Source organism: Columba livia, chromosome 17 (assembly GCF_036013475.1).
Source record: "Columba livia isolate bColLiv1 breed racing homer chromosome 17, bColLiv1.pat.W.v2, whole genome shotgun sequence".
NCBI lineage: Eukaryota > Metazoa > Chordata > Aves > Columbiformes > Columbidae > Columba > Columba livia.
Genome location: NC_088618.1, coordinates 5,146,520 through 5,170,873, shown reverse-complemented (window position 1 = coordinate 5,170,873; position 24,354 = coordinate 5,146,520). Strand labels below are relative to the sequence as shown.

The 24,354-nt window shown below is 43.5% G+C and overlaps 1 protein-coding gene across 6 annotated transcripts; it reads right to left on the bottom strand.

Annotated features, from left to right (window-relative positions):
- Nucleotides 1–560: 560 nt before the first annotated feature.
- MAPKAPK5 (MAPK activated protein kinase 5) lies at nucleotides 561–24,216 on the bottom strand. Of its 6 annotated transcripts, none has more exons than XM_065033522.1 (14): nucleotides 24,033–24,216; nucleotides 19,768–19,841; nucleotides 18,442–18,517; nucleotides 17,233–17,330; nucleotides 15,715–15,827; nucleotides 13,603–13,688; nucleotides 13,380–13,475; nucleotides 12,395–12,475; nucleotides 8,657–8,844; nucleotides 6,257–6,377; nucleotides 5,479–5,609; nucleotides 4,738–4,859; nucleotides 4,274–4,378; nucleotides 561–3,764 (listed from the first exon to the last, which is right to left on the bottom strand). In XM_065033522.1, the coding sequence occupies exons 1-14, from the start codon at nucleotides 24,066–24,068 to the stop codon at nucleotides 3,670–3,672; spliced, it is 1,422 nt and encodes a 473-aa protein (XP_064889594.1). In that variant the 5' UTR covers nucleotides 24,069–24,216; the 3' UTR covers nucleotides 561–3,669. The 6 variants fall into 6 exon arrangements, with proteins under 6 accessions (XP_064889594.1, XP_064889597.1, XP_064889596.1 ...); XM_065033525.1 differs by having other exon boundaries at nucleotides 4,744–4,859; XM_065033524.1 differs by having other exon boundaries at nucleotides 13,603–13,692; nucleotides 15,719–15,827.
- Between the last annotated feature and the right edge of the window lie 138 nt (nucleotides 24,217–24,354).

The following is a 24,354-nucleotide window of genomic DNA, read 5'->3' as shown; positions in this document are numbered from 1 at the left end:
AAATTGTAGCTACACAAAAAATTCTGCACCGCTTTAGGGGGTTAAGCTGTAGCACCAGGCAGGTACTGCTGCCACCTAACGGAAAGCTGGCTAAAAGAAACAATTGCAGGTTACATTGCCAGGCAGAGCACACAGATTTTTTTTAGGGCTTTATCCAGCCTGTCTTGTCAGATATTCTTTCATCACACAGCACTCCTGCAAAAGAAAAAAATTAGGAACAATTTATTCCCAGAAAGGGCTGTCAGGCACTGGAACAGGCTGCCCAGGGCAGTGGTGGAGTCACCAGCCCTGGAGGGGTTTAAAGGGCACATAGATGAGGTTCTCAGGGACACGGGTTAGTGCCGAAGTCAGGTTATGGTTGGACTCGATCCTGAGGGTCTCTTCCAACAAGTATGATTCTATGAAAACATAAAGCAAAGAGTGTATTCTCATTTGTAAGGCAGGTGGGACAGAGGGCCCAGCATGGTGACACCAGACACGTGGCTGAGCTCTCCAGGCCACACTTGTCCTTCCCTGCAGTGCCACGGGGACTTAGGAACAAAAGAAAAGCAGCCGGTAACTTTGAAGTTTAGTAAAATCATTTATATACACCGATGCGTAATATTTACAATATAATACTGATCCAAAATAAACTAACATATTGCAGGTAACACTGAAAAGGAGAAATGAAAACGTTTTACTCCACAGAAGTTGAACATGGCATGAGGACAGACTCAAGATTTCCAAAAGAAAAACTTGAAGTAACGACAGCAAAACTTTGACATGTTGCTATTTCCAATCAAAAACTCTTTTGCCTAGTCAAGTTCTTCTAACTTTTTCATATATATAGCTTAAAATAATCAAGTCACAAGAGAAGTCAGATATACATAAAATTTCGAAAAGGTCAAATGATTTTGGAGATTTTTCTCTTAAATAAAATTCTAAAAAAAACCAACCTACAGAGCTTTCTCATATCCTTTTAGTGTTTGTACAAAGAATGTCTTCTTTGATCCCACACGACCCTTCCATCTCAAGATATTTACAATATTCACAGTCTTCTATAAACGATCAGTAGATTTATTACCAAGTAAAACCTTATATAATCAAGACAAGGTATCTTGCATTTATGTCAGCTGAAAAAATTATAAACACAGGAAGGAGAAAGTAAAATACTACTTTAAAAATATGTAAGTCAACCCATTAAATTAATTTTGAAATCTAAAGCATAACTTAAATTTTTAAAGAGTAAAATAATCAGCTTTCTCATAGAAATAAAATCATTTGACCTTGAATCTTCAAATTGTGTTATCTTAATCTGTCTCTCCCTACATCTGTTTTAGCTCAGGCCATTCTTATTTATCACACACAATAAATCTACAATAAATCCACAAAAAGCGGTTCCTTATTCACAGAAGCCTTTAGAAATTGGACTTCCTTCCAGACACCAAAACACACCACGGTCAGTCGCAGACGTACCCACCTCACCGCCTGTAACAGCTGGAAATTATTCTGCCGTGGAAGGTGTTTGGATCCTATCAGTGGTATCTGCTGACCACACTCCATATTAACCATGAAAATAGATACAATCTGATCCATTCTTCTGCTAAAAAGTTCTGGCTACCAAGAAACCGGTCAAATTCTTTTTCCTCCTCGGAGGGCAGAGTTGCAAAGTGCTTTTGTGGGGAATTTTTTACACTCCCATTCAAACAAAGGTGATTTCCTTCTCTATTTCTCTACTTGCCACACTTAAAAGCTTCAGAACAATGAGATTTCTCAGAAAAAAAACACATGGATTTCAAGTTAAAAAGGAAATTATCTATTACATTTAAAGATTGCATGGATGTTGACATGACCTAGAATTGAGGCCAAGGACAGAAATGCATATAATAGGGCCTGCAAACTTGCTGAGACTACTGAGAAATTACAGATACTCATCTCTTGCTATATCTCTAGCCATCGTTGATACATGTCAGTGCACAAATACTCCATGTAGTGTCAGAGGTACAATTCTGGCTGAATCAAAGCCTCCCTGTTCCCATCAGAGACGGTTAAGCAGGGATTGTGGTTCTCACTCTGCAATAAATCAGGCGTTGGAAAACTGTCGACAGGATTAAAAGAACGCTGACAAAGAATGGGAAATGAAGTATCTCCTTCATGTAGAAAAACTAAGTCACTGCTTATAAAATTCTATAGAAAGAGTCAAGACATTGGTTTGCCACCCAAGCTAAAAGTTGCAAGGAAGTCTGGTATAGAAAAAAGACAAAAAAGAACAAGGCTGGATTGCAATAAGAGTAAATTGGGGGATTCATGGCTCAGGTTTGTAAATGTAAACCCAAAATTAAAGAGCTATGAAATATAACAATAATGTTCAAGAGTCTTTACTAATAGCCCTGAATTGGCACTTCAGTCTGCAGACCGAACTCATTCAACGTCTGCACAGGTTTAGTACCAAAATATCTCTATAAAAAGCCTTCGACCAGTCTCAAAAGAAAGAAAAGCATCAGAAGGTAGAAAACTAGAAATATGTACAGATCTTTTTCATTTGTTCGTTTAATTAAAATTTTTAAAAAAGCAGGTTTCGGAGCCAATGTTCCAGACTAGTGTAAGAATGTGCCCTGGGCAGCCTCACGGTGCGGGCAGCAGCAGGACGCGTCCCAAGGAGCAGCCCCACATCATTCACTCCCCAGAAGGAGCTCGAAGGCATCAGAGATGAGGAGCTCAGACTCCAGAGGGTGACACAGAAGCGTCACCGGTGGATTGACACAGCAGCACTGTGACCCTTGCCAGGATGATCTCTTTCCAACAAGAGGACAAGGTTGAAACCAAGTGTCAGATCTTCTAGAAAGGAAAGAGTAGAGCACATGGGTGGAAAACACACAACTGCTGATCTGGGGCTAACACAAATGAACCCCCAGCTTCTTGTCCATAGAAGATTCCACCATGAAAATAAAAATAACTTACACATAAGTAATTAGAATGTTCTTCTGTTCTGCTGTTGAACAGTATGATTAAAAGAGGAGTCTTATGCTGAATGGCCAATTCAGCCTTAAAAAAGGTCTGAGGAAGATTGTGAAGAAGAAAGAAGGACTAAGCCTTAGTGAAGGTCCGAAGAAAATGGGGAAAAAGAAAAATCAAAGAGGGCTACTGATCAGAACTGAAAAATGCAGCAAGCACATGGACTCAGGTGGCTTTGGCAAGGCCATCTGTGGCTCTCGGGTCACCTAGCGAAACAGGCGGCTAATTAGTTGCCTCTACATAAAGACTCAGAATTCAGGCGCAACGGGTAGCTCGGAAGTTTGTTTCACTTGCTTCAAGTACTTACTGAGCAGGGTGTTGGGAAACTGTCTCGTTAACATACACAGTCATTGCAGCTGGCTGTATGTATAGCAGATGGAAGGCAGCTTCTGCAACTGGTTATTAAGAAAAAAAACGGTCTTTAACAATATAATTTGCCCCGTCTGGGGAACTCATGATTGACAGTACATAAGTGATCATATATACCTCAAGGAACTGAGTTTTAAAAAAATATTACAGTACCAATGATTTTTTTGTATCTACAACTATACAGCATTTTCAAGCAGTATGGAAATTTAATGAAATAATTATGATTTATTAATTTACATAAAAATACTTTTTACAGTTAAAGAATAAATCTTAAATGGTAAAAAAAATAAGATCAAGAAGCTCCAGCTATTGAGAGTCATGGGAGTTTGTCTGCTCTTCGATAACTTGTTTTACTATTTCTGCCAGTTTTAGTCGATCCACTTTATCTGTGAATCCTCTGCCTGGAAAGAGAAGAACAGGGAGTCAGAGCTGGCGCTGGGCACACGGAGGAAAGCAATCACAGCTGGAGCCGTATGCACAAAACAACACTTCACACACAAACGTAGGACATTTGCAAGTGAACCAAAGTGAATTTCCGTCTCTAGTTGTTGAGCTGACATAGATGAGGGCAGCAGCCTCCAGCAGAACGAGGGTCATGACCAACTGGAAGGAAACCAGCTCAAAACAACTAAAGCTGTTTCTAGAGAGATGATCTGTCTGTGCTGTTCTGGTCCTACACAACTTGGTGCCTTTGAAAACTCTACCCCGAACCACAAGTAGAAATTTTAAAGCAGAACTTTCAGCCTCATGTCTAGAACATCCATGATGGCAGACGGGCTAAAACAGTGTCAAAACCTAAATCAGCCTGACACAAATTCAATAAATTTGTTTCTATTTCCAGACAAGGTCGCTGTTTCCCCTCCTTCACCTGCCATTAGCACCATTCTCCACGGAAGAGAAAGTTCCTCACCGTTCCAGCTGAAGCTCTGAAGAGTGTCTCGCAGCAACTTACACTCTCGATTATACTTCCACGCCTCCTGCATCACTTCATTCAGTTTCTCATCTTCATTCTCTCCTGTTTAGGAGAACAAAGACAAACAGGAGGTTTGTCATTCTGCCTCGCAGCAACGTTCAGAGCTTCAGTTAACAGTGCGTGCGGTTATTCCTCGTGGCCTCACGCAGACTAGGAAATCAGTTTGAAAGCAGATACTCCTGATTGAAAGTGATTTTGACAGCTCTGCATGTCACTGTTGGCACTAACATTAGGCAGGCAGCAAAATTACAGTCCACAGATAACACTTTTCTCTTGAGACTAACTAGGACAAGAGGAATTTTGTTTATCCTTCCTCACCACTGACACAGACTGACCCTGCAGTACAGTAAAAAGTCAGTGTCTTGCATGTTTAGGAATATAACTTTCTTAAAAGTGGCAACCTTTACCAGCCTGGGGTAGAATGCACTGAGCAATCACATCTCTGAGCTTTTCCAGAGCCACGTTGGAATCGTTACTTCCATTCTCAGGGTCATGGATATAAACACCGTCCTTTGGCTTCGTGCTGCAGAAGAACAAGGAGGAAACAATCACAATTTGAATGCAACTCAAGTCTGTTGCTCGTTGCATAACTGCACCAGCGTAATGCTCTTGTTCACTCTCTGGGAAGCTGGGAATGGGAACTGGATTTAGCATTCATTACAATGTCTGCACTATGAGACCACTTAAAATATGAAGAAAAATACAGATTTCTTTAAATCAGTTCAGGTAACGGTAATCCTAAAATGCATTATCCTATTTTTCAGATAGGTAACTCAAACAGAGCGACATTACCTGACCTTTTCAGTAAAAAACTTCAGGATCAGAAAAAAAATATTGGAATTCTTTCTCCCTGTTTGCCCTACATTACTCAACATGTGACCCATCTTCTTATAACCTGTTCCACTACCTATATAGTATCATAACATCATGCAATGTCTTTCCCACCCTCACCGGCATATCTTGGGAGGCACAACAAATTGTGCAAGTATTTCTTGACTCCAACTGCCCACTTCAGTGCGAAGAGTGTGTCAATCAAAGCAGAAATTTGGAAGTGTGGTTACAATTAAATGAACCTGTAACATGCTTAAAGTGATTTCCCTGCAGCACGGCTGCCGATCTTTGAGAAACAGCGTTAGAGTTACCCCAGTAATTTCCTTTTGCGCAGGATTGGGTTGTTGACGGAGTGAAGGGGTTTGAGACTGACTTTGAGGTCTTGGATTCTCATGTTCGCAAGCTGTTCCGCATGAGCCTGCTGTATCCCCGCAACCATCGCCTGGAATGAAAACAGTTGCACTTGATGTTTTAAATAGCTTCTTTGTAAATTAAAGAACAATATATGGACAGTGTTAACCATGGACAAAAAACCCAAAAAGATGCATCAAATCATGTTTATTTCAGAGATGCATGACAAAAATCAGGTTTGCATTATGGAAGACATGGTTAGAATTACAGTCCTTGACTGTGGGACAATATATCTCAACCTCACAGGGGCTGAATAGGACAAAGGATCATCTTTGCTTTTCATGTTCACAAGCTTGAGAGTGCTGAGTGAACTCCTCTTTGAGTACAGTTTAAAGGAAGCATGAAGGGCTATTCATTTGGTGCTAATTAATGAAGTCATAGCTGTAGTCAGGTATAAAACATGGGAAAAAAAGAGAAAAGACCTGCAGAAGAGTCCTCAGGCACATTTACTGCTGTACTCTGGTCTCTACTTTTTAGCACATGGCTCCTCTTCACCACCAATCTTGGAGCATCTTCTCCAAGCCCAAATATCAAACTGTTTCAATTTTCTTACAAAGATCTCAAGCTCTAATTAAGGCAGAAGAGGAGCTCTTTGTCTGCATAACACCACCCAAACCACCCAGGAGCTCCCCAGCTCCTCTATGCAACATTCTTCATAAAACAAAACGTTGTTTAGACCTTGTCCATCATCAGCTGGGCAGAGGGCAGGATGTTATCAAGCGCCTCAGTGGAGTTGAGCCAGGGATGGTCCAGGACACCTTCAATAGTCAGTCGTTCCTCGGGTTTGACCTTCAGCAGCCTGGAAGAGGAATCCAGCAGTCCGTAAAGACATCTTTGTGGATTTACAACGTGCTGCTCTGTCTGGGATCAGAGCACTTAGCAATCTCTAAGCATTAAAGGGGCCAAAAAGAAACTCTTCCTAACACCTGAAACACCGAGCTGACCCCAAATCAGTCTATTAGCCCCCCCGACCCTCACTGCGGTGATGTTTTAATGCTATCACAGCTCTTTCAGTTATATTCAGCAACTCAGCACACAGAAAGGCACCAAAGGCACTTGCGTTCTGCTGAACTCTACATTCACATCCACCCAGATGGGAAATTATCTTCCAGGTGAGCTGGAAATGATCCAGATTGACACTGCCTGAAAATGCACATCTAGAGCTCATTCACATAGCAGTCTATACTCATCCCAAGGACTCTGGGCATGGGGAAGCAAGGCAAACTTTCTAATTTGGAAACCTGTTTGCTGAATTAACTGCTTTCACCATGCAACACCCCAGCTCTTCTCCCCCTGCAAAATCCTCCAGCAAGGGACACTTTGGCAGGTTACAGCACCTCAAAATAAGAAGGAACTTTATTCTGAGATCTCTGAAAACTCCATGGAAATAAATTTTACTAGAATAAAACCCTGGAAAGAGATTTTACAGGTAAACTCATGTTCTCAGGATAAATGCAACTGTTTAATAAAGAAGTAAAATTTCATACAGAGTAATGACAAGTTATCCCCAGGTGTCTAAATTAGAAACAGAATGACTTGATTAGCTTGTCACATTTTCTTAGACAACACTCTAAATCAGCTTCCTGGCTGCAAAGCAGAATCACTTAATGTACCAAGGAAGTGGAAATAACTTTTACAAAATGTCAGCAGGACCACAGGCTAGCTCAGAAATTCCACTTGCAAGGCCATGTTAGCAAGAAGGTTTTAAGTTCAGTTTTGATCCCAGACCCAAGACACGTGCATTCCTTTTCCACAGGTGTTTGGAGTCCTATCCTATTATCAAGCACTCCCGCTCATAAAGCTCGAGGTCAGAAATCAGCTCGACATGCTTGAAAGGAAGCAGCTGCTTGAATGCAAAAATATGACCTTCAGAAGCAAGACTTCATGTCAATAGCAGTCTCCATAAATAAAATGTAAGCTTATCCAGAATTATGAAAAGCCTAAACGTATTCCTGCACCATAAACACAGGTTCAGACCCACCGGCTGGAAAAGACAAGCAGGGGAGTCCTGAAAACATTAGTGAGAGAATTAAGTGAACTCAAGCCAAGTAATGACATTCTGTGAGCTGAGTTTCATGGCCATTTTAAAAGACAATGAAACCCATTGACTGTGGAGCTCCTGAGTGAGAATAAAGAGTTGACCTTGGTATAAATGGAAGTTCCACTGCAACATAATGTGCAGTTGAATTGGTGAAAGGTTGTAGGCTCTCCTGCACCGCTATGAACAGGTCTGGCACCCTTTCCAAACAACGTTAAGTCCTTGGAGATTTTACAGGACAGAGGAGGCAGGAGAGTTTAAAATTATTTAACTGATTTTTTTTCTATTTATGTTCTTTTATCCTTCTGGTTCCTCTGGTGATACACACAAAGGCAGTTAAGTCCCTCTCACATTTTAAAAAATAAGAGAGGTCAAGACCTAATCAGTGCCACATTCTTGCTTTCAAACAGGACCACGGGATCACAGCCTTTGAAATATTTGCGATTGGGAGCTGTGCACTGCCTGAAAAGCAGTTTCCATTAATATTTAGAATAAAACACCAATGCAAAACCTTATTTCATAGTCTGACTGCTTGTGACAGATCTTAACCTCCCTTTCCATGCCCTTCTCTTGACTCCTTTTGGACCATACGTTGTGTGCATGAGGTTTTTAGGGACAGATCTACCAGATCCTATTACACCTCCTAAATGCCCCCGATTTTAAACACTATCGTAGGAGACACGTGCACAGAGAGCACTTGCAGATGGGACAGCTGTTTGTCGATGCTGCTCTGAAGCAAACTAGTGTACCCACTCCCCATAAAGACTAAACGCACAATGTACTCTGCAGCTTCAGAGACAGGAGACATCAAAAATGGAACACAACAGTTGGGAGGAAAACAAAAGAGGGAAAGAAATGTATTTACCAGACTTCAATTGTGCTAAATAGGATAGAAAATTTGTCAGCTGTATGTGCTGCACACAATTCCCCCCGCCTTTGGAAAAATAAGCCCTTTGTGATTGATAATGCACTTTCAAGTAATTGTTCCGATTTCTCGATATAAGCAAAGAGCAATACAACAGTTTCCTCAACTGACTCACTTTCGCACAATGTCTTTCGCCATTTCTGAGATCTGGCTCCACTCTTCCTCTGGAAATTCAAAACTTCCTGTCATGATCTTTTTCCGCATGTCCTTTGGAATTGTCCGACTATGGTGTTTGGAGTAAAACGGAGGGTATCCACACAGCATCACGTAAATAATGACACCCAGGGACCACAAGTCACAGCTCTGAAAGCAAGGAAATGATCACTTTGGGGCGCAATTTGCAGCAAGTAGTGGTGTAGCTATGTTAAAAGTTCTACGTGATTCCCTGAGAAAATAGAAACACAGCTCAGCCTCTTCCTAAAGGTCCGTCTGAGGACCCTCACGGGTAAACACAGCAAATATGTAAGCACAAGATAACTCCACACTGCCAAGCTAAACTACTTTCAGTACCCAAAAGTAACCTGTTTACAGAAAGCGCTCCTGTAACTCTGCTGTGCAATGGTGAATTGTCTGGAAACAGCCAGTGCGTTGGTGAGGGGAGCAAGCCACACATTTATTAGATCTCTCGGGATATTTCAATCTTCGTCACTCAGTATCAGAACATAAAACAGAATACAGTCATTTTTTTTTTTAGAATGCAAGACTAAAAAAAGAAACACCAAACAAATGAACTAGCAGAGATAAGAGATACTTAATCAGAGATGTTTAATGAATATGCTGAAAGGCGGGGCGATGGAGAAGCTTCAGAAAGCCAGGAGCAGCGTTTCAGGTCTGCGCACACTGCGCTCCCTCCTGCCCCGGCACCAGCGTTGCTGCTGATGCGACACACAACAAGTTCATCCAGGAGGTGGATCCAGCCAAAAACCAGCTCAGTAAAGAAGCTGAAAGCCAGATTTATCTCCCAGTTGGAAGCACAGGGTGTTCACACAACACAGACACAACTTGCGAAGAAGGACTGTAACAGCCCAGACTTCAATACAAGTGACCAACCATATCGTTAAGGACACAGCTCTGCTATCTCCTGGCCATGGCACAGTGTAGCCTGGGGCTGGCAGGACCTGAATAATTTCTTTTTAATAAGCTGATTTCCAGCACTATCAGTCCTCCAGGTTTCTGCCAGCACAAGGACGGACAGGAACACACGGCCACACGTAAGCAGAAGCCTGAGCTCCAGCCAGGTCCAGCTAACTGTGGAAAGATGCTTGAGGGCAGATTTGGGGAACTGGAGAGGTTCTGCACTGGGTTTCTACCACCAGAAATGTGCACAGCTGCTACCTGAAGCAACCTCCACACCACCCTGTCTGCCCCAGGCTGTACATTCCACCCCCGATCCAGGACAGCACCAGCGTTCATGAAGCTGCATGGACAAACTCAGAGAAAATTCCTGACACCAAAGCTGTTGTTCGTTTGTTTTTGACTGGATGGACACTGACCTGGAAAGGGGCCCCTCAAAGGTGAGACTGTTTCATTCTGGAAGGAACACACATCAGGTCATCCTGATCACCCTCAGCTTTTGGCTTCTACAAAAGATGTGGATGCTGATACTAGAACAAATTCCAGGGATTTAGCCCACGTAGGTATGCTTTTCAGCAAGCTGGTTAAGCCACTCTCAGATGGTTCTAGAAGGCTAAATTTCTATTTAGGTACCTAAATTCTCACCATTTTTCCAGTGATTGCAGATTATTTCTAATGAAATCAATGTGACTTCAGTCATGTAAGTAGGAAACGGGTTTCTAAACTCTCTGTGGACATGGTTCCCAGATTCTATTTCTCAAGAGTCAATCCTCTCCAGCCATGATATCCACACTTAGAGTTGATCCAACACACACACAGCTTAATAAAAACACTCAGGGAATGAAATATATATTTTTTTTTCCTTCAGTTTAAACGTGCTGCTGATCATGAAGGTGGATCACAGGCTCTGAATCGCTGCGGAAGGACAGGGGACCTGGGAGTTCATCACAGGCTATTTTGGGCAATCGGGCATATGCCAGATGCTGCTTTTGCAGTGAGTCACACTTGGCAGGGTGAGGATAGTTAGTGCTACCATGGCTGAGAGCAGTTCGGAGTGACCGATCAGCTCTTTAAATGAAACATGAAAAAGAAATCGCTGTTTCACAATGTAAATCGCAGCAGATCGAGGCAGCGGAACCTTGCCAGTTAACTCTAGCTGGTATCTGTTTTCAAGGTTCTTCTGTTCTGTAGAAGAATATGACCCATATTTTGCTTCAGTTGCCATGGCCAGGGCTCTTTGTTCATTAGAAGAACAAAAGAGCTGCCAAACTGCTACCAACATGAACAACCACTTCTAGGTGTCTCTGGAACTGCATCTACCCTCTTCCAACAAAAGAGGAAAGTCCCTTGGAGAGGAAATCTGCTTCAGTCCACAGAAGTGGAGCTCTCGAGAGACTTTCAGAATTTATAAAAAAGAACCTTCCCTGTGACTGGGGTTCACACGAGAGAAGGCAGAAGAAATTCTGTAGTGAAAAGCCTGTCGGCACCTGTCTGAGAACTCTTTCTGTGAGAAGTGTCTGGCTTCAATCACCAAGCAGTTTCTCCAGGATGGAGAAGGGAGAATCATAACTCTGAAAAAGTGAATGTCATCTCTGCCCATCTTTGGTGTCGCTCTCTCTAGAAGGCTACTAAAACATAACACTATATATCAAACTACCCCTCTAGCATGTGGTGCGTTAAACACCCATCCTGGAAGCTGGAAGAAGTGCAGATACTTAGCACTGCAATCAGAAACCAGTTAACTTTTGTCAAAATTAGCACCCTGAAAGAAAAACCTTGAGTGGTGCAAACACTGCTAAGCCAGGAGGAGACAGGAATGCTGATACGGAGGAAGATGTTTTGGAATGATGAAAAAGACAACCCTTCAGGACACTTTCTGTGGACACTTTACAAGACTCTCACAGCAGTTGTTATTGCCATGGTTTACTGCTACAGACAATGCAATATTGGTCATTTTGCAGAAGATCCCGGATACAGACAAGGTACCACCACAGCTGCCTCAACAACAGAGCCTAAGAAGTGCTTTGCACACCCAGAAACTCCAGTTGGCACAGACTAAAGGATTCCTTCCAACCAGTCTCTTGTGGAAGTCAAAGAACTTCCCACAGGGTCCCACTCCAGTACAATCATTCTGCTCTCTCCAAAACCTTTTTAATATTTAGTGCTCTTTTAACAACGTTTGTACATTTTTCCTTTAATTAGAGGATCATTAATTAGGCTTGGACCAAGCATGCATTTCATTATTCGCTCCATCAGGAAGAATGCAGAGCCAGTAGCACCTTCTGGCGTGCCACTTCTAAGCTAAGACAGCTACCTGCACAGATCATCATCTACTAATTTGCCAGTTCAATAGAACAAAACCTGGTCTGAACCTAAAAAGTTTAAGCAGAAATACCACTGTATACCTGCTCACTCTGTCACATTTTCTAGAAAAGCTGAAGGAACAACATTTTTCAGATATACAGCCCCAGAGATCTTTACAGCTGAAAATCCCCATGTACACAAGAAAGCAACATGACATTTCCCTGCTGCTTCCAGCAGATCCTGCTTTGTACTTTGTGTGAGCTATCTGGCTCGTTATTAGATGTATTTCTGTCACAGAAATCAGAACAACTTTATTGCTTCTGGCCAGAAGTGTGTAATTTCAGGCCAATAAAGTTTATTGCCTTAGGTGATAAGCCATGTTTATAGACTACTGCTACAGCAGATATTATCGGGGCAGGGAGAGGGGGAAAACACTGTGCAAAGATATTGACTTGGGAGTTGTTTCATAGCTTACCTTGTTGTAAGTGTAAGGTGTCGGAGAGGTGGGAATAATACCAGATTTTTCTTTCTGATGCCGTCTTTGTGCCTCTAATACCTGTTGTCATGAGAAGAAAAAGAAATAATGCAAAATACATCCTACTCGCAGGCACCACAACCAGCAATGCCTATGGCAAAGATGCCCAATGCTCTTCTGTAAGGTAGACTTATTTCAGTTACTGAAGACTCTGCTAAACTCAAACTGTTCTTCCTAACAAATACCAGAACTTTCTACGTGGGAAAATTTCAGCTAAAATATTTTGCTGCTTTGCAAGAAAATTCCAGTTTTGCCTGCACTGGGCTGTGGCTGCACGGTATCACCTCTGCAACTGCTCTTCCCAGTCATTGAAGGCTGCTGACGTGCCCAGTACTGCAATTAAATACCTATCTGCAGTTCTCTTTTCATTTTCTTCACAAAGCACAAAAGAGCACCACTACAAAACCAGCCTGTCCGTAATTATAGATTGTGTTTTAAGGCCCGCTGACAAGGGACCAAGCCCAGGTGAAGGGGTCACCCCCCGGCACTGCCCCCTTTTTGAGCAATTGCCTCCACAGAACCTTTTTGTTTCAGCACAGTTCTTTTTAATGTCATCTTGCACGAGCCTGAGCTGGAAGATGGATTGTGAAACACAGACTTTTCCAAAACAACCAGTTAAAGGCCAATTGTCAAAACCCTGGAGTAGTTTCACCAGTGGGAGTCAGGCCTGGGAGAGTCAGGAGGCACCAGCAATAAGTCAGGGCTAAGAATCCAGTCTAGGAAATTTGCCTCACAAGCTCTGCTTTAATCAACAGATCACCACAGCATTCCAGCTGGAAAGGTGGCTACTACACAATTACTCAACATTCCTGTGCCCAGAAACCCTTAACAAGACAGCAAAGGCCTTTAAAATGACACAGTTACAGAGGCACAGGCAATAAAGAGCATTATCCCCATTTAGCATAGAACTGTAACCATTTGTTACCTGAGGTGCTACATAATATGGAGTGAACTGTGGTGTCATCAAGTCACCTTGGTCTACTTTGGCAAATCCAAAGTCACACAATTTAACGGGTGCATCCTAAAACAAGGAAGAGAGGTTTCGTTACAAAATCTCATTGCATCAGCTTTTCTAATATACCCTTCTCACCACGGAGCTATTTTACAGAATTCAGCAGTAAACAAAGAATTCCAAGTGTTTATCTTACCAGAGAGTTATCCTTGAAGAGGAGATTCTCGGGCTTGAGGTCTCTGTGTGCAATGTTTAATGAGTGGCAATGCTGCAAAGCCAAAGCTATCTGAAAAAGGGCACAATAAATCAACTACAATTACAGAACTCCCCTTTAGCCTCAACAGTTACATCAGCTTTAGAAAGGACACTGCCAACACAGCTTAGATCCTGAACATTTTCACTCCACTTGGGTACAATTCTGAGTTTAGAAAAGCCAGGTCATACTGCGCGATAGCGCAGGAAAGGAAATGCACCAAACTTTTCAGTTGGCATTTCACTCAAAGCAAACAGAAAACAGAAGTTAAGTTGTACTGGGCTTCCCAACCATTTTAGTTTGGCTAAATCAGGGCAGTATTACCCCCTCAATGTGAAACAGGTCATGACAGTGTCCTTTCACACACTGTGCCTGGCCTGCAAGGTCACTAAACCCGCTTGCACACCCTCCAGCAATCACATTCTGTTTAACAGTCAACACCACGTTCTTGCTTTAGTATTTCCTTAAACATTTTATTGCATTTGTTACTAACTTAGAAGTGAACATTCAGGCAGTTTTATTCCATAATTCTTCATGTTGCTGCCTGCAATTTACCCGTTTCGTCTGATATTACAAAGAAATGCATGACTTGATCCTTTCAAAGAGCTTCCTACACTGGTGGTGTTTAGAAACCTGTAACCCAGCCATGAAAGCCCTGCAGGCCGTACATTTCAAAGTACAATTCATTTATAGAAACAAAAGTAATGTAAAGCCACGTGCCCCTTATTTAGAAATATTCCTATCGCTTCTGTAGGATCCCACCCAAACACAGGGCCCTGGGTGAAGCAGAGAGTCCTTAGAACTCTGCAAATTACTGCAACAAGAGAACTTCAGAGGTAACTTAGCTCAGAAACAAACATAAACACATTCTCAAATAAAGTGAGGTAGCTTTGTCACAAGGTTTTAACTATTACTGGATAAAAGAACCTAAGACCCATAGTTCAAGACAGTGATGAAGAACCACTAGATTAAATAATTAGACTTTAGCGTTGCCTTCAAATTTCATTTGTACAAACATCAAAGCAAAGAGTTACTTGGGAGACCCAAGTGTACATGAAGTCAGAATTCAATTTTATACTACATTTTTGGTATAGTTTCAAGGTATTTTTCCCAACATGTTAATCCTGGAGACTACCTTGCATTGTCAAAATCCAAAGGACAGGGAAATCAACTCTCAAGAATAATTCTGTACTTCCACCTAATGCCTTTGTAGGATGAAGCCAAAAAGGCAGCAGCACAATCACCGTTTATTCAGAAACAAGTCAAAGCACAGGACAGAAAAGTAAGATGAAATAATCTGTCCCTCTTTTCTGCCTCAGTACCAAACATCATCTCCCCAGCTTAGGGGAAAGAGCGTGACTGGGATGTAGATACATTCATAAAGTCTAGTAATAAATACCATGGAGACTCTAAAACACAATATTCAAGAGAGAGTCAGCTAGAGAAATGGAGAGGGGAAAAATGACATCAGAACAAACAGCACAGAAAACATGCACTATAGCAGTATGTTACTCTTGTTATCTTCCGTGATAGGCACGGCTTCCGTAAAACCCCACACAGAACCCAGCTCGAAAAACAAGGGCCCAGGACACAGGTCTGTTGTCTGCTCCCCCGTGCAAGCGGCGACAGAAATGCCAAATTTGTGTCACGTCCATGAGCGGTTCTCAAACCGGAGCTCAGGAGCCACGCGGGGCCTGGGGGAGCCCGTGGGCTGTTGTGTCCAACACTTACAGAACAACACTGAGGGACACGGCAGGAAGGTTGTGCAAGAAACGAGCATTTTGGTGAAATGTTCTGGAGACCAGGTTAGGAAAACCATCACTAAGGACAGCAGAGACACCAGGGTCCCAACCCAGAACTAGCCCACACCTTCAATTCTTTGCTTCTGTTAAAACTTTGGCATTGTCAGGTTATATATAACAAAGCAGGCAATGATCATCGGATCAGAACTGAGGATTATTTTAGCTTCCTTTTTTCCCACCGCCCCCACCCCAAGAAATTGTTAAATACTTGAGCCATCATCATTCATGGATTTGCTTATACATGGGTGTCAACTTGCCTGCTTTGTTACTTGGCTTGCTTGCTTCTCAGTAAAGTGCCGGTGCTGGCTGATTCTGTGAAATAGCTCTCCCCCTTCCATCATCTCCATTACAATTAGGAGCCGAGCCCTGTTCAAAAGCATTTCATTTTGTTATATTGAAAATAATAAAAAAAAAAATTACAGAACTGCTAAGCTAATAATGCATACTTCACATCTACTGATGCAGGCCAAAAGAGAGACATAAACTTGCTGCTTCTACAGTTCTTCTCGCTATTTTGGTTCCGTAATTCTGCCTTTAAGCGCGTAAATGGCAGGATTTTCTGGCTCCCAGCACAACCTGACTCGCTGATTGTCAGCAAGAAACCTACAGTTTGCTCTTCGTGTTGGGCTCCCGCAGCTGGAGCAAACGCCGCGGACGTGTCTACATGGATGCACCCAGACAGATCCATGCAAGTTCCACCCACGCCTTCCCCCAAGGAGCCAGTTTGGACCTGGAAGCCGTTCAGGCACATCGAGGTCTCACTCTGCCCTCAAAGAACAACACAACAGGTAGAGTCTTGCATTAAACCCATCTGCGCCCAGCCCTGCAGACACGCCAGGCACTGAAGAGCTTCATGGAAACTTCGAAGCAAAAGGTTGAGGAATTACCTTTGATGCTTTTGAGCCTGGATACTCCGCCGTACATCCTTATTTTAATGTCCAGCTTTATTGACATAATTATGAAGGGCAACAAATAGGAAGTGTGGAGACTAGGACCACTGGATCCTCAAGAAACCAACTTCTAGTTCTTCTTGCCACACAACAATGTCAGATACAACAGAGACTACGACAGGTCTCAGCTCTTTAGTTTTCCCAGCTCCGTTTTTTTTTCTCAACTAATATCCAATTAGAAGACAATGTTTTTATCCCAAGTGGTACCAATATATGAAAAATAATGTCTGCTTCATGTTTTGCTGTGTTCATTTTAAGCAGCACAACGTATTGAGAGTGTACAGGGCAGAACCTAGTACTTTTAGAAACAATTCTCTCTCTTTTTATAAATGAAGACTGACACTCCATTTCCCAGTGGCTCACAGGCATCACCATCATGTAAAAGAATCCCTCTTAGGATTCTAGGCAGCAACACAAGTCACAGCTCCAGTCCTGCTTTAATAGTGCTTTGGAAGCAGAAGGAGGCTCAAAGGTTACAATTCAATCTAAGCAACTAAAGCAATATCAAACAGGACGAAGCTGATGAACTCTCACAGACAATGCGGGCATCACAGACCGAATCCATGAAAAACCTAAGAAATCAAGGTGTATTCAAAACCAATAGTGAAGGACACAAATTCATTTAAATATGCAAAGATCTGGGCATTGACTGTGGAAAAAGCAAACGTTGCTTAGTCTGAAGTATAAATATCATATCTGGAACACTCTATAAATGTTAATTTTGGTCACATTGTGATTAAAAATAAAAGGCAAACACCACTATACCTTGGACTAAACATGGAAAGCAAGCTGTGGGAGTGAATCACGCTATGTAACCTTACCTTGGGCTGGACTCATGTGGGAACTGCACACTGTTAGCATAAACTTCAATAATTTGAACAATATTTGGATGTGTTGCACACATCATGTGCAGACGTACCTTGAAGAGAAGGGAAGAAACGTTACTGTACACGGTGACACGGACTTGACCCTCTGCCCCCAATGCTACGGGGCACATGAGCCCGTGCGCTGCCAGTCCCACCCAATTCAACATTATTCAAAGCAAAAGAAGCCCCTAAAACTGTTTGTATGAGTGACAAACAGCCATTACACTTCTTGGAACAAGCACGACAAAAAGATCACACATTGTCATTCTATTTGTTATAGACCACACAGTCCAACCCTGCAGAGTTCCAGAAAAAGCCCAAACTTTTATTTTCTTTTCAATAAGTTTAAAGCTAGAACTAGTTTTAAACTAACAATAGAGGTATGATTGAAACTGCAAATTAATGAATAAAACTTGAAATTTCATAATCCAGCTCCTTTTATAGCCTCAAAGTCCAGCAGTCACAACACACAAAACCTCGTCTCCTGTTCCAAGATTCTGAAGCAGGAATCTTGCCCGGTTTAAAGCTACCTGGAGTGCTAAATCTAGCCAAGGCTCGATATTCTTATATTTCCCTGGGAATTTTAAATGAGAATTCGCTCAGCAACAAGAAATGGGAGTTGCCCAAACCTTGAGGACAATTAATACATATTCAGTTTTCATGACAACTGCCCATCATTCTCAAGAGAGTTTGGTACCTTGGCAGCTCCCAGCAGCCACAGTAAGTCACAAACCGTATCCCTGAGCTTATTTAGTTTCTCGCACACAGCTAAACCCCCACCTTTTAGAGTGTACCTTGAAGCATTCTTGGCAATTCTTAGAGTAGCGACATCCAAGAGTGTGAGATACAGAAACCACAACAGCTCTAAACTATTCCTGTTATGTTACACGGGACATAGGGAGAGCAGTAGCTTTAAAATGCAGCTCTATAAATTCCACTTGTACATATACAGCTCATACCTACAGCAAAGCCCAGTTTCACCCACCACCTCATCCTCTGGGAACCAAGCACAGCAGGGCCAGAGGATCAAACCCAAGGCATCTTGCACAGCAAGATCTGCAGAAAACTTCACGTTTATTTTCTTTTAAACCATTGCAACGATCCACCAAAAGGGCGAGAGTTTGTGGTACATCACAAGGCAGACAGTATAAACAGGAACTGTACCTCATTTCTAGCTTTTGGGCGATCGAGAAGAATTTTCAGTGCAAAGCGTTCTTGAGAGGATTTTTTCACGCAGACTCTGGTATTACAGCAACAAAATTATTCAGTCAGCAAGAAAGTTAAAGAGACACTTCAAGCAACTGATCTGTAGTTACGAGTTTGCTCTCCACATGGGAATTAAGTGGAATCCCGGCAATGTGGAATATACAGGGCGCCTGTCACCACATCCCAGATCGAAAACCTCACTTTTCAGCCTTCCACAACAATCAAATACGTTACACAGGAACACTGCACACTGAGTTATATTTTCAGCAATGCAGAAAAAGTACAGAGCACTGGGTAACTGCAGACAAGCAGGAGACACTCCAGACATTCAGCCTGATGAGACATTTTTGATGAAAACACCCAAAGCACACAGTGGCAGCCTGAACATCCCCAAGGGAGGGTGTAGTCTGCGATAAATAAAGTGCTTCTGAATGGAAATCCTTGTTTTAGCAAGGCCACCAACTGCGCCACACACTTTTTTTCCCCTCTTTCCCCCATTTAACACTAACAATTGAACTGCATGAGAGGGAAGGGCCCACATATTTACAGGCAGTTATAAGAATGAAAAACAAAGGGACATTTTGATAAAGCTCAGAGGCAACACAGCAACAGAAAATGGACGAGGAGAAACCAGTTGCCTGGACAGGAAAATAAATGGCAAAAGACAAGCCCTGGAACAGAGAGGCGCAGACATTTGTTTTCCAGTGCTTGTGCGCAAATTTCCGCTCGCAAAAGCTAAGAGTTCTTGTTGAAAAGGGAATATACATTTTGCTTTACAGAAAGCATCCAGTTCCAAATCCACGCTGGGTGCATCTGGCTTGAGCCGCAGAGCTTGGGGCACTCGCTGCTTCAGCCTCGCATGGTGATGTGAATAAATAGCCGGTAAAAATAGCAAACAGGCGCAGGGTGCTGACGTGCGACGACACCGCGGACGGGGGCAGCGACCTTTGCACCGCGCTGACACCGCCATCAAAAGGACAAAGGTGTCTGAGCAGAATTTTCTGCCGCCACCATTTCACAAACGACTCCTTTTCCCGCTTTGCTTCGGGAATACGGCAGCAAGACGGGACAACGCGGAGAAGCAAAGGGAGCTTTTATTTCAAACCTATCCCATAAAAGACAATATTTCACTCATGCATCAGCTACGAGCCACATGGAATAGAAGCATTTACTTCTGAAGAAAGTCTTCCACATATCGCATCACAATTAAAACACACACTCACTTCCCCACAGCTAACGAAACGGGCTGAGATTACGCACAAATCCGCAGGTTTTAGGTCTTACCTAACAGGACCGCTGATCCCAGCTCCCAGCTTCTGCGTCCAGTTAATGTTGTACTCCTCTAAAATGGAGGTTTCCTGTTCAAAAAGAGCAAAGGGGAAAGGAAAGGGAGTAAAAACAAAAGAATAAATTACTACATCCCTAGAAAAACAATAAAAAGACAAAAACACAGCAGATCTGATCTGCAAGATACTTGAGCAGAGAAAGAGCCTGCTTTGGAGTTTTGCTTCACCTGGATAAATATAAATGCTCACATAATAACACATCTCAGTTTAAAATTATTTCTGGCATTCTGAAACAGGATTACTGAGAACAGTAAATGGGATCTTGCACTTTTAATACAGAAAGAGTATCAAAGGCACTTTTCCCCCGCCTGGACTCAAATCCGGCTTTCCACCCAGAAATGGTCAATCGCAACTGAATACAAAGGCCCAGTTACAACTTTATTATGTACTTATTGGTCAATACAGTGCAGAGGAAAATTATTTTGCTGCTTTCTTGGGGTTTTCAAACCTTTGGAATCATTCTACTGTAAATTAAACACTGCATGACTTGTTTTCGCCTGGCTGATAATGAACCAGGCTCACATTTATAATCCTTATAATCCAAATCCCTGCAGAGTTTGGCTTTGTTAGGACACAGCCTGGGCGCCGTCGTGCTTAAACATGTCACGAGGTGGGATGTAAACGTCGCAGCATTTTGATTAATGCCGCTGCCGTGTGCCGTCGCACCGAGGGCGATCTAACCGAGGGCTGAAGGGTGGAAATGCCGTGAGCAAACACAAGGCAAAGCAACACACAGCAAAAAAATCTGCCCTTTTTAATGAAACTGTTCGGGAATACCTTTCAAAAAGTCACGCTTCGGATAACAAAAGGGAGGGGGAGCTTAAGCAAGAGGGTAACATAACTCCCAAATGCGCTGAAAACAAACGGCAGAGTCCAGCACTTGCAAAGCAACTTTACCCTGGTCAGATCTTCCCCTTCTGTCAACTCCAATTCCAAATGTGTGGCATTTCGTGCTACAAATGATGAGAAAACTGAGAAGGCTTGTGCTCCCAGCTACAGGAAACACCTGTCCCCAATGCAGGATCGTCAGCCGCTGCTGCAGCGATCGTGGATTTAACGCTGTTGCCTGGCTGGGGTCAGACCCTGGACCACAGGGACGGAAAACAAAGCCAGGGAGGAAAACTGACGTTTAAGGCAAGATTTGAAGGGAATAGAGAGTGCAGAAGGCAGCTGTGAAAGGAAATAATCACTTTTAACACGGTCTGGAGTGGGTATTGCATAAATCATAATGACTAGTGTGAAAGGTGTAAAGGGAAAAATTAAAGTTAACTGGGGGTTTTATGAAGGGTTTTAAAAGAAAGGGGAAGGAAAGTGTAGAGGATCACACAAGGTTTGTTGTTTTCTAGCAGAAGCACAGAGAAACTTTCTTAGCAATTCAACTAACATGAATTTCACTTGTGAAAAGCACGTCAGGGAAAAGCTGACTTCATTTTCCTGATATTCAGACACAGAGAATTGAGGGCATCACAGGTGGAATGCAAACACAATTTGAGAAGAGCGTTAATGAGCAGAGAAAGGGCTCCCCTGGCCTGGGGAGCACCTCTGCAGCTTGTGCTTTCCAAATCACACCGTGGTTACGGTTTGAAGAAAGTCAAACCACTGAACTGGAGAAGCAAATGCCCAAGTACTTTGCAGCAACATCGTGATTAAGCAATAACAACTTTTCATTACTTTTTACAGAGCTCTGAAGTCTGCTGCTGCTGGTCCAACACCAAAGAAAGGCCTTGCCTGCCCCAAAACTCCACTAACCCGCCCCAAAACTTCACCTTGCAACTGCACACGTTGGTCTAAAACCAGAATCTGTCTCCACAGACAAGCCTGGTCTTGACTGAAGAGTTTCTGCTGCCTCTGCCGCTTCCGCAACAGCAGCGAGACAACTCGCTTCACTCCGGCTGAACGTGTGGAAGAAAATCTGATTAGGAACTGGAAACTCTGATCTACAAATTACACGAAGTGAGAATAAGCTCTGGTCATTCTCAACTCTTGAAGGACAAGTTCAACTACAAATAGGTCCATTTTTAATTAAAAAAAAGACCTCTTTCATATTCTGCATATTTGCCGTTGTTTTAAAGAGCCAACACTTTTGCTTTCTGCACTTTTACTTGGATTCCATCTTCATTCCAAAGCAGCCTTACAACTTAGAAATAAAAATGAATAATCTAGTGATCAAGAAGCTATTCACCATTTCCTAATGATTTGAAATAGAGTATTTCAGAACTTTGATGTCCATCAATGTACAGAATCACCTACATCTCCTTCAGGCACAGGAGCTCCAAATCTGCACCAAGACTATGTAGCTGCAAATCAACCTGAGTTCATAACATTCAAAGAGCGTGAAATATTCTATAATAAATGTACAGATATAAAAGCGCCCTCTGAAAATATCAAAATTGCTCTAAGTTTAAATGATGGTCGTGTGTTTGATATAAGTACAAATGAACGTCTGGTCACTCTTGACACTAATTTCCAGCAAGCAAAGGGAATAAAGTAATTTGAAATGTATTCTGTTAGAACCAAATTCACACCAATGTTGAGTTACCTTCAACAGCACAAGCTCAGGGTACCCAGACGATGGTCTGAGCATCCTCCCGTGCAGAGTCAGCAATCCGGGATGCTCAAAGCCTGGAAACACCAGACCTTGAGACTTCTCCTCGCTTGATCTCCAGTGAGCTGCTCTCAGGCAGCGTTTGGGGCTGCTCAGACACCTCTCAGTTTGCACCAACAGGAAAAGGCTTAAAATAAGGTACTTTAAAAATAACACACACTCCCTACAGCCAATTAAACAGATACAGGCTGCTGCTTGGACAAGCTCCACGTATTCAACAAGCGAAACGGCAAATTCCGGTGTAACTCCACCTCCGCTGCTCCACGCAGCCTTTCCACTTCGGGTAGTTCGCCCTAAACAGCGATCACTATCTAGAGTCACAGACCTTAAAGCTGCAGACACAGGTGAAAAAGCAATAGAACCTGAACAATAACCAAGTATTTGAGAAGCAGAGATGTCAGCAAAATATACAGAAGTACTAAATTATGTTTTAGTTTCACAAAAAGTGAAAAGATTTGCCCGTAATCTGTTCTCGGTCAGAACCCCCATAAACCGAGAGGGGGCGGAGGCAGGTACAGGACTGTCCCTACACTTACACAACTGCTTCAGGGTTTTGGTTTTGGTTTTAACCCCCAAGAGCTCTGTGTAGGTCTTTACCTTCACATGAATTACCCCATAAATACTTGAAAAACCTTATTTCAAAAGCCATCTGGCCAGCTACTTCACCTGCGCTGTGCCAAGACTGATACCAAAGCAGGAGGAGACAGTGTATGATACCAAAGCAGGAAGAGACAGTGTACCATTTCAGCACTTGATCTCGTGGTTTAATTAGTCTGGGTTGTCTGAATACGGTGCTTACATGTTCTTCTCCTTTGGGCTTTTTTAGTTCCAAAGGCAAGACTCATGTATTTTAAATCAATCCAGATTTCAACAACACAAAAGTGTGTTGCTGCTTCTCTTGCATCGATTTTTGTCCCCAGCGAGCTCTGTAAAGGCAAATCCCACTGTGGCAGCCAGGAGGGCAAAAGAAAGGTGGCAAATGCCAATACATGGGGTCTTTTTAACCACATCCTTAAGGAATACTTTCACTTATTAAAATAAGCATTTGTGAAGGTGTCCAGAAACTGCAACAGCAAACGCTTTGCACAAGGTAAAGAGCCTACAGAGACTCTTTAAAATATAGTGTTATCACCACTTTATCTCAAAAGGGTTTCCCCGGCTTCTTCGGGAAATCCGCTCAGCCAGGTCACAGAAGGATTCACGGGGAAGCACTAAACTCACACACTGATCCTCACTGTGGAAGACAAAAAAGAAATCCTGAATCTGTTCAGCTCCTCTGCCGCCACTCGAACACAAACATCCCACGCACCAGATTTGTTTTCATGACAGATCCCGAGAGGAACCGGGAGCTGGGCTGAGGCGATGGCGTTGCCTCCGCAGCCAGAACTGCTGTGAGGGACAGACCCGGTTCCCGGGACCCCCGGTTCTGCTCCCGCAGCCTCAGCGTCTCCACACGGATCCCCCACGGCCGGATCCCGCCTCAGCTCCCGTTTCCCTGCCCGGTGTCCGCCGAGGAGCAGAGCCACAGCCTCAAGAGACCGTGGGACCGGGACCCGCCGGGCCTGCCCCCCGCCCCGAGCGCCGGTGCCTCCGCCTACCTTGATCGTCTTGTCCATCTCGGGCTCCTCCGACATCCTCCCGCGGGGCCACGGGCGGCGGGAGGGGGAGCCGCCGGGCCGTCGCCAGCGAGGGACAGCGGGGCTGTAGGGGCCGAGGGCCGGCAAGGCAGCAGGAAGGGCGGGATGGAGGCGGCGAGGGCGGCGGCGGGGCCGGCCCGGGGGCGCTGGGCCTCGTCAGGCAACGGGCAGCCCCGGAGGAGCCTTTGTGCCGCCGCCGCACCGCCTCATCCCCGGCCGGGCGGGCCGGGGGGCGGGCGAGACCCCGCGCGGGGGCGGGAGAGCGCGGCGGGAAGGGCGCGGA

Bases quoted from the DNA above. Each gene is read 5' to 3' on its own strand.
- MAPKAPK5 (XM_065033522.1), bottom strand. From the start codon at position 24,068: ATGTCGGAGGAGCCCGAGATGGACAAGACGATCAAG. The intron at 17,331-18,441 runs GTACAGTTCCTG...CTTCTCTTCAAG, and splicing joins GCCCAAAAGCTAGAAATGAG to GTACGTCTGCACATGATGTG. The intron at 5,610-6,256 runs GTCTAAACAACG...TTTTCATTCCAG, and splicing joins CCCAGCTGATGATGGACAAG to GCGATGGTTGCGGGGATACA.